The sequence below is a fragment of the Stenella coeruleoalba genome, assembly GCF_951394435.1.
Source record: "Stenella coeruleoalba genome assembly, chromosome: X".
Lineage (NCBI taxonomy): Eukaryota > Metazoa > Chordata > Mammalia > Artiodactyla > Delphinidae > Stenella > Stenella coeruleoalba.
In genome coordinates, this window is record NC_137152.1 from 54,316,087 (window position 1) to 54,327,109 (window position 11,023).

At 43.0% G+C, this 11,023-nt stretch overlaps 1 protein-coding gene across 1 annotated transcript; it reads left to right on the top strand.

Moving 5' to 3' along the window:
• Positions 1-6,925: 6,925 nt before the first annotated feature.
• Positions 6,926-11,023, top strand: OTUD6A (OTU deubiquitinase 6A). The gene has a single exon (XM_079910589.1). It carries the CDS (start codon positions 7,573-7,575, stop codon positions 8,446-8,448), a length of 876 nt encoding a protein of 291 aa, XP_079766715.1. The 5' UTR covers positions 6,926-7,572; the 3' UTR covers positions 8,449-11,023.

The following is an 11,023-nucleotide window of genomic DNA, read 5'->3' on the forward strand; positions in this document are numbered from 1 at the left end:
ACAGGGCTGGGACCCTAGTCAAGAGCAAGATTGTTCCAAAGCTCAGCTTTAATTTTGCATGCCATTCTGCAGTTCCTTGTTTTTTGTTTTGTTTTGTTATTTTAGGTACAGTTCTTATTTTATTGCAAGGCACACAATCATATATACAATGCATAATTATCACCTTCTAAGTACAAGATATAAAGAATATACATTAAAGACTATATGGATATGCTTCTGTTTCAGAGAAGAAAACTGCCTTAGGGCAAGCAGGTTCAAGCCCTTTTGGGAACAGATTTTCATATTTATGCTGAATCTTCCAAACAGTTCTTGCTTAGAAAATAAATCTCACTGAGTGGACATACAATCTTGTCACAGTTTTCTCCTTAAAAAGCTCTAATTTAAAGCCAGCCAATGTATTCCTGTTATTCCAGTTATTCTTCTTATGTCCCAGTACTAGATAAAACACCTATAAATTGCCTGATAACAGTTATACAGATTTAAGAACTTTATTTCTCAGTAATGCATCACAGAATGAAACCATTTTCTTAAGACTTATGTGAATTTTCCTTGATTTTTTCAAAACTATCTTTCCAAACTATGCTTCCTTTTTAGTATTAAGTCTGGAGTTTTGACTTAAACTCTACATAGGGGATACATCCAGATTCATAAGAGTAAAACAAGACGCTAACAGTAGTTCTACTCTTCTTCCAGTCGGAATTATGGTTTTTCATCCTCATTGCCGCCTTCTGCACAGTTTTATTTCTCTGCAATTTTCTGACCCCTCACTAGGTCCTGTTTTCCAGTTCTTGCCAGGGACGGGAGAAGGGACTCATGAAGGAAGCTGAATTCAAGGCTAGATACGTGCAGTTCTGGTCCCAAAGAGACACAATGGACAGTACACTCCTTGCTGTGACTGGAGAACAGGAACATGACGAGATGGGACACAGACACACACTCTCACACACTGTGCATGCACACAGTATCCACACATGCACACACACACACAATGCACACGCACACATACACTCAACTCTCACACACACGCATACACACCTTTGACAAAGAAATATATTTGTGTAAGAGATATTTTTCCTAACATACATGATTCACTTTAACATCCTTTAAAGTACTGCCCTAAAATGACCCTAAAATTACATACCCGTCCTCTCGTCTTCTGCTTTGGGGTCTCTGGTGCTTCCAACAATGGAGAAGCTTGGAACACCGTGACCTCACGGGCACTGAGAGCTGTATCTCTCTCTCCTGGGGCTGCAAACTTAGCCACGAAGAGATGCAGGACGCTCAGGTTAATCTTTAGACTGCAATAATGGCAAGATGCTATGAGGGCATGTGGAGTGTGAATTTAAAGAGATTGTCATATTTCCCACATCAACAGGGTTTGTTCCTGGAACCCTCCATTTAAATATCCCTCCCGTATGATGGCCAAAATTTTTAACCATGGGGTGAATGTCAACCAGTATTTAAGCCATGCCTATGTACTTTTAGTTATAAGAATACAAGGACACCTAAGAAAATCAATGAAATGTAAGAAATGCTCAAAAGAGCACTTCATTTTCATCAGGGAAAACCTTGCCCCGCTGCCTTCACTCAGCTGTGCTAGGTGCCATGAAAATCTGCAAAGTAGACAAACATCATCACAGTAAAATTCTGAAACCACGTACAAACTCTCCCATGCAAGGTATGTTTCCAAAAGGAAAGAATACACACACAAGAGAGAAAGTACTCGGTGAACAGAACCTATCGATGTAGTGATGGCGGTAGTTATATAGTCTATACATTTGATTTTCCTATAAGTTCCAGAGGATGCTGCCCTAATAACATACGAGCTTAAAGAAGAGATGGCTGTTATTTCTAAATTAGCCCTTTCTTCTGCCCAGGCAAATTGCAGAAAAAGCCATTACCTTGAAACCATACGTTTCTGCAGTTCCTTGTTTTTTGACTGTCTTCCCCTACTTGGCTATAAGCTCCTTGAGGTTAGGGATCTTTGTCTACTGTGTTCATGGTTATATCCACAGTGCCTAGCACAGTGCCTGGCATCTCGTAGGACTGATAAATGGTGGCTGACCGAATGAGAAAAGCAGTTCAAGCATAGGAGTACAGTCAAGGACAAGGCTGGGGTCAGTATAGAAACCCAGCATGAACAGAGCAGGAAACTCTTATGACCTTAGAGCCTGAAGGGACAGGTGGGAGGGTGAGGAAAGAACAAATCCTCAGAAAGATACCCAAAATACCTTCAGTGAGGTTGGCTTCCTGTTGTTCAATCTCCCGGCCTCCTTACTCACACTCCAACACCTATACCCCAGCGATATAATCCTGCATCTCCGAGTGCTGGGGATTCTCCAGATGCATAGGAGCTGTGAGCATCTGTAGCATCCAAGATGAGATGATTTCCTCACATCTTCTCTCTTTACACCAAAATATCATTGTATGCTATTGTTTCTAATTAGGAAAACTTGAATATAATGGCTTGTGTTTGACAATTTCTCAGCAGCCCTTGAGCTCACTGGAAATCTCCCTCTGATGTGAGCTAGGAACCCAGTCCAGACAGACACTTAAGGACCAATAAACTCTGAACTAATGAGTATGCTGATTACCATGGAAACTGCTGTCTCTACTGGCCTATGAAGGGCAGGAGGACTGGCGGTGATGAAATGAAATGGGGAGGATGTGTGAGAATGGAGTGGGGGCAGGAGCTGGGAGGTAGGGACTGGGGTAAGGTAGAGGAAAGGAACTTCCATTTATTACTGTCTTCCTCGGAGCCGGACACTGAACTGGGTGCCTGACATACATTTGATCATCACAGCCCCCTGCAAGACAGGCATTAATTCTTTTCCCCTCCCACCTCACCAACGGGCAAAGCATATGCTGTTGATCAACAAGATGACCTATCACCATTCCCAATGCTTCTTATTGGAAAAGATAGCCTTGAACTCCCTGCCAACTAATCCTTATCAAAAACTCAGCTGTGGACGTTACTGAGCTCTGCCGACCAGAGCAACAGCCAGCTCTACACACCACCATTCTCTCCCATCAGGAAACTTGCACAAGCCTCTTAGATAGCCTCATCCACCAGAGGGCAGACAGCAGAAGCAAGAAGAACTACAATCCAGCAACCTGTGGAACAAAAACCACATTCAAAGAAAGATAGACAAGATGAAAAGGCAGAGAGCTATGTACCAGATGAAGGAACAAGAGAAAACCCCAGAAAAACAACTAAATGAAGTGGAAATAGGCAACCTTCCAGAAAAAGAATTCAGAATAATGATAGTGAAGATAATCCAGGACCTCAGAAAAAGAATAGAGGCAAAGATCGAGAAGATGCAAGAAATGTTTAACAGAGACCTAGAAAAATTAAAGAACAAAAAAGCAGAGATAAACAATACAATAACTGAAATGAAAACTACACTAGAAGGAATCAATAGCAGAATAACTAAGGCAGAAGAACGGATAAGTGACCTGGAAGACACAGAGATGGAATTCACTGCTACGGAACAGAATAAAGAAAAAAGAATGAAAAGAAATGAAGACAGTCTAAGAGACTTCTGGGACAACATTAAGCTCAATAATGTTCACATTATGTTGTGAATAGGGGTCCCAGAAGGAAAAGAGAGAAAGGACCGAAGAAAATATTCGAAGAGATTATACTTGAAAACTTCCTTAACATGGGAAAGGAAATAACCACCCAAGTCCAGGAACTGCAGAGACTCCCATAAGGGATAAACACAAGGAGAAACAAGCGAGGCACATAGTAATCAACTTGGCAAAAATTAAAGACAAAGAAAAATTATTGAAAGCAGCAGGGGAAAAACGACAAATAACGTACAAGGGAACTCCCATAAGGTTAACAGCTGATTTCTCAGCAGAAACTCTATAAGCAAGAAGGGAGTGGCATGACATATGTAAAGTGATGAAAGGGAAGAACCAACAACCAAGATTATTCTACCCAGCAAGGATCTCATTCAGGTTCGATGGAGAAATCGATTAGCCCCACAACTATAAAGGAAAACAATTTTGTAATTTTAATGCTCCCCCAACAGCAATCTTTTGGCCCAGATGTTTTCACTGAAGAATCCCACCAAACACTGAAAGCATTAACTCTGTTACATAATCTCTTCTAGAAAAACAGAAGAGGAAGGAAGACTTCCAAATTCATTTTATGAAGCTAGTATTACCCTAATATCAAAACCAAACAAAACAGTACTGAAAGAGAAACCTACAGGCAAATATCTCTCATGAAGGTAGATTTTTAAATCCCTAATAAAATCTTAGCAAATAGAATTGAGCGACGTATATAAAGAATTGTAAACCATGACCAAATGGGGTTAATTTCAGGGATGCAAGACTGGTTCAATACTTGACAGTACATCAACGTAATCCACCATATTAATAAGCTAAAGAAGAAAAATCACACAAACAATTCAATTGATACAGAAAAAAATATTTGACAAATTCAATACCCATTCATATTACAAAAAAAAAGTCTCAGAAAAATAGAGAGGGGAATTTCCTCAACTTGATAAAGATCATCTACCAAGAAAACCCAAGAAAACCCTGCAGCTAATTCATACTTAATGTTGAAAGATGAAATGCTTTCCCCCAAGACCCAGAACAAAGCGAGCCTGCCCGCCCTCACCACTCTTATTCAATATAGTGCTAGAAGTTATAATCAGTGCAATAAGGCAAAAAAGGGAAATGAAAGGATACAGACTGGAAATATGAAATAAAACTGTCCCTATTCACAGGCAACATGATTCTCTACATAGAAAATTCCAACGAATCTACCAAAAAGAAATAAAATATAAAACACCTAGAAATAGTAAGTCAGTTGAACAAGGTCATAGAATACAAGATGAACATACAAAAGTCAACTGTATTTCTGTATGCTAGCAATGCACATGTGAACACCAAAATTAAAAACACAATACCATTTACAATCACTCAGAGAATGAAATGCTTAAATGTAAATCTAACAAAATATGTGCAGGACATATATGCTGAAAATTATAAAACATTCATGAAAAAAATCAATGAAAATTTAAATAAATGGAGATACATACCCAGGTGTTCATGGATTGGAAAACTCAACGTAGTAAAGATGTCAATTCTCCTCAAATTAATATATGGCTCTAACACAATTCCTATGAAAATCCCAGAAAGATTTGTTTGTAGATATAGACAAGATTATTCTAAAATTTATATGGAAAGACAAAGAATTAGAATAGCTAAAACAATTTTGAAAAAAGAATAAAATTGAAGGAAAGGGTCTACCTATATTCAAGATTTATTCCATAGTAATCAAGACTATGGTGTTGGAGGAGGGATAGACACATTGATCAATGGGAAAGAACAGAGAATCCAGAAATAGACATACACAAACATGCCTAACTGATTTTTGACAAAGATGCGAAACCAATTCAATGGAGGAAGCATAGCATTTCCAGCAAATGATGCTGGAGGAATTGGACCACCACAGGCAAAAGAATGAACCTTGGCTTAAGCCTCAAACTTTACATGAAAATAAACACAAAACAGATCACAGGTTTCAGCTTAAAACGCAAAACTATAAAACTTTTAGTAAAAAAAAAAAAAGGACAAATTCTTTGGTATCTAGAGTTAGACAAAGAGTTCTTGACACCAAAACCATGACTTAGAGAGGAAAAAATGGATAAATTGGACTTCATCGAAATTTAAAACTTTTGCTCTGAGAGACACCAAGAGATGAAAAGACAAGTTACAATGTGGGAGAAAATACTTGCAAAGCACATATCCAACAAAGAACAAGTATCTAGAATATAGAAAGAAGTCTCAAAACTCAGTGGTAAAAAACAGTCCAGTTATAAAATGGGCAAATGACGTGAAGATTTTACCCAAGAGGATACAGCACAGATGGCAAATGGGCACATGAAAAGATGAACATGATTAGCCACCAGGGAAACACAAATTAAAACCACAGTGAGATGTCACTACACATCTATCAGAATGACTAAAAATAAAAAATTATGACAACACCAAATGCTGGTGAGGATGCAGAGAAACTGGATTCCGCATACACTGCTGGTGAGAATGCACAATGGTACAATCACTCTGGAAAATAGCTTCTTAAAAAACTAAACATACACTTATAATATGACCCAGAAATTGCACTCCTGGGCATTTTTTCCCAGAGAAATGAAGCCCTGTGCTCACACAAAAAACCTGTATATGGGTGTTTATAGCAGGGATTGTAACAACCCCAAACTGGAAATAACCCAGAGGTCCTTCAACAGGTGAATGGTTAAATGAACTACAGTACATCCATATCATGGAATACTACTTAGCAATAAAAACGACTGAAGTTTTGATATATGTAAAAACTTGGACAAATGTCCACTTTCCTCCTTTGTAACAAGGAGGAGGTTGTCTCAAGAGCCTTCCCGTTTGGGAGTTCAAGATACAGATGAGCAGAGTGGGGCAGGATGAGAGCATGTTTGAAAGAGCTTAGGGATTTTATTTTACTTTATTTTATTTTATTTTTTAGAACTTTTAGAGATTCAAAATAATCAGAAGGAAGTGGCTTGATGAAGGTCAACTGCCGTGCTTCATGGGAGTCCATTTTGGAAGCTGGGAACCCAGGAGAAGGGGAGTTTAGGGTAGGTGCATTCTGTTGGCACAAGACGAAGTCTGCTCAGCTGTAGTGAACTTTCAGGTTGTTGCTTTCTCACACTGAGATGGGACAGGGTGGATTTCAGACCTAAACTGAAAGGATTCTGTGTTCCCAGGTACATAAGGAAATATCTTTGTTCTGATACACAAAATTAAGGGTTCAGGGCTTCCCTGGTGGCACAGTGGTTGAGAGTCCACCTGCCGATGCAGGGGACACGGGTTCGTGCCCCGGTCCGGGAAGATCCCACGTGCCACGGAGCGGCTGGGTCCGTGGGCCATTGCCACTGAGCCTGCGCGTCCGGAGCCTGTGCTCCACAACGGGGGAGGCCACGACAGTGAGGGGCCCGCGTACCACACACACACACACACAAAAAATTAAGGGTTCATCAGTCAAGGCAGCTAAAGAACTGGAGAGAGCCACATTACCTCCTGAACACTGGGAACAATGACAAGTCCAGTGTCAGAGCACATTCAGCTGGTGTAACAGTATTTGTCATGTGATTCTCAAGCAGGACCAGTGTCTGCATTGTGTTCAGGCTAGGAAGTGAAGTACGCAGTTCAGAGTCCACGAAAACCTCCACAAGCTCAGTTGCTGCACATAACGCACAAAGGTGGGATTTTACATCCGGGACAGGAACCCCGCTGAAACCGGAAGCACGTATTGCCACGTGGTCTAATGGGAGCATAGGTAGGGTCTCCCAACAGCCAATCCTAGTGCCAGGAGTGTTTAGGAGGCGTAGCCGCGGAGAGACAGCGGCCAATGGCAGAGAGGTCCGTTAATAGAGTGAGGGCAACGGCGGGTGAGGGGAACAGAGTACAGCCGCCAGGGGAGGCTGAGGAGCTCTAGGCAGTTCGGTGGTCAGACTGTTCACGTGAAGTGTAGCGGTACTTCAGCCACCAAACTTCGATTCTCGCCCGCCCTTAAACATCATGGGAGATTCACAGAGTGAGCATCAGCGGATGTTACGACGCCACAGCCGCGAGAAGACAGAGCTGCAGGCCCACATTCAGGGCATGAAGAGCTCGATCCCCAAGAGCGACAAGCAGAGAAGAAAGCAGTTGCTCCTCGATGTGGCTCGCCTCGAGGCCGAGATGGAGCAGAAGCACCAGCAGGAGCTGGAGAAGTTCCAGGAGAGTTTCCCTGATCACAGCAGCCTCGATTCTGTCACTGAAGATCTGGCCAAGCTGGATCTCGAGAACAAGCCTCCTCACCTCTGGAGGGCACAGAGAAAGCACAAAAGAAAGGAGGCCTTCAATAGAGAAAGCCAGGATTGGATGGACAAGGCTGAGAGGGAGCATCTGGCCAGCTTGCGCCATGACGAGGAAATGAAGCTCGGCGCCATCCTGCGGGCCAAGCATCTGGAGGTGAAGGATATCCCGGCCGACGACCACTGCATGTACCGCGCCATCCAAGACCAGCTGGTGTTCTCCGTGACCGTGGGGAGCCTGCGGAGGCGCACCGCCGAGTACATGCGGCAGCATGTCGACGACTTCCTGCCCTTCTTCAGCAACCCCGAAACCGGCGACGCCTGCAGCCGCGACGACTTCTTGAGCTACTGCGACGACATCGTGTTCAGCGCGTCGTGTGGAAGCCAGCTCGAGCTGAGGGCCCTGTCGCACGTCCTGCAGACCCCCATCGAGGTGATCCAGGCCAACTCGCCCGCCGTCGTCATCGGAGAGGAGTACACCAAGAAGCCGCTCACCCTGGTCTGCAAGCAGTACTCCTACAGCAGCGCGGAGCACTACAACTCGGTGAAGCCACTCGACACCGGCTCCGGCGGGAGCGTGGCCCGGCGTCTCATCTAGGCCCGCTGCCGCCATCGCCGTGGCGGCCGCCGTTGGAGCCGAATCTGCCGCCGCCGCGTCTCCTCAGCAGGCTCCGCTTTTTTCCTTCGGTTTTCTCAAGGTTTTGTTTATTCATTTTACTTAGAGCTCACCCCTCTCTCCTCCCCCGCCCCCCCTTCTTCCTCCCTCGCTCTTCTATCCTCCTCGATCGTCCCTGGGTTGCTTCTTTCACGGGGTAGGGGGACCGGAGGCCGGTGACCAGGAAGAGATCTGTACCGTCCTACCCTAGCGGAGTGAGTTTGCCAAGTTCTCACCTTTCTTGCCCTGAAGGGTCTCTGCGCCCCACCCAAGAGAACTGGTCACGTTGCAAGTAACTTTGGGGTTCAAAAAATGGCAACTTGGTTTGATGCGTTCTTCACTTGGGGAAAAAAATCAGTTTAGCTCAGAATCTTCCGGTTGCCCCGTGAATGTATTCATTACTTAAAGTTGGAGTTGATGTGAATGAAATGATTTGGGAATGCCTTTTGCTTAGTTCTTTGGGGAAAAAAATGTATCGTGGGCTGTTTGGGGGTTTTGCTTTCCACTTCAACTGGGCTACTCAGGAGACGTCTCAAGTTACAAACAAGACCTCCTCTAGTTTTTTTTTTTTTTGGCTGCACTGGGTCTTCCTTGCAGTGTGGGGGCTCTAGGCGCGCGGGTTTCAGTAGTTATGGTGTGTGGGCTTAGTAGTTGTGGCTTGCAGGCTCCAGAGCGCAGGCTGAGTAGCTGTGGCTCACAGGCTTAGTTGCTCCGCGGCATGTGGGGTGGGGTCTTCGCTGACCAGGGCTCGAACCTGTGTCCCCGGGATTCTTAACCACTGAGCCACCAGGGAAGCCCTAGTATTTTATTTTGTTTTTTCATAAAACCTTGTATAGTTGCAAATTAATTACAGTTGTTTAGATGTTTCCTGAATTCTAAATAATGTTTGTTAACTTTAGAAGTTAAATGTAAGTGTTAAATGTAGAAAGTAGATTTACCTAAACTGATAGGCTAGATAAGGCTTGCTCTAAGATGTGAAAGATCTCAATTTAATTTCCTTTATTAAATATAAGAAAGGACATGACTTTATTCAAGTAGTTGATTCATTTCATTATATCTGCAATTGATGTGAACTAAGAAGAGGCAAACTGATAGGTAGTTTAACTTGCTGTGAGGGGTGACATCAACTACTAAGTTTCCTTTATTCTCAGACATAAAAGGGTATAACGTTGTTCAAGCAGTTGGTCCACTTTGTTCTATCTACAACTGGTATGAATGTGAAAGATCTGAACTTAGTCGTTTTCCTTAATTCTTAGAGATAAAAAGTATTTAAAGAGAGATTTTTAAAAGTATTAAAGTAGTTGATTCATTTTCTTATATCTGCAACTGGTATGAAGCAAAAAAAAAGTGAGCGATAAACTTTTGTTGATATTTGAGACTTGTTGATATCTTGAATTTGCCAAAAAATGTAAAAGTGAAATGATTTGCAGTAAACAATTAAAAAATTTAACCTTTAGATCCTATATTTCAGTGAGATAACTTAAATTCATTTAAAAATTCTTTGTACACACCAAATGTTCTAAAATGAAATATACAAAGGGGAAAAGGGGAACAGTAGTTTGTTTAAAGAATAAAAGCAGTTTAAAAAAATACCCGGTTTTCCATTTTTGTATAGCTGACTTAGTTCATATAGAGTTTGTATCCCAGGATCGACTTCAGCAAAGGAATCCTGGAGGGTTAGGGAGCAGGAGTGAAGGGGGAGGACACAGTGACAGATGAGGCTTTTGGAAGGAGGAATGGGCCTGCAGTCTTGATGGTGGCCTGGAGTGGAATATCTCCCAGGGAAGGATTTAGGGAGTAACAAGATAGTTGAAGCTATCCTGACTTGATGTTTCACTCAGTGCAAACATCATGAAATGGCTTCAGTTAAGGATGTTCTCACTGCTATGCATGAAAAAGAATTCTCACTTTTCAAAAACTTGCCAGTCCAGGGCTAGTTGCAGGAGGGAAAGAAGTGCCACTGTTTTTTTTTTTCTTGAAGGCAGGGGGTGGGGGGGGAATCTGTTTTCAAAATACAAATATAGAAATCCTGCCAGATAGCTCACTGTGTAAATGTGTGCATCACATACATTTTCAGATAGCCAGCTGGCTGAGAAGAGGAAGTCCCTGAGAAAACTAGGTATTTGGATGCATTGTGAGAAGAGAGCCTTTTATAGGGATGAGAATGCTGGCTGGGGAAGGAAGAATAGGCCAGGAAGGGAGGCATAATCTGTAGAAGGGGGCCTGGCTGCGGAAAAGGGTGAAAACTGGGGAAGGGGTCAGTCTAGGGGGATGAATGGGACGTGGCAGGGGAAAGGGGAACAGGCAGAAGAAGGGGAGACGGCTAGGTAAGGACACCTGTGTGGACTGGGGCACAGGATGAAGAAGGAGGCCAGGCTAGGAAGGGGATCATGGAGTGAGGGCTGCCTATGGAAGGAGGACTTGGCTGGTCAAGGGAAAGAGGCTTAGTTGAGTTAGGAGGCAAAGGATGAGAAAGGAATCCTTGACTGTTCAAGGGGGAAAAGCGTGGGGAATGGCA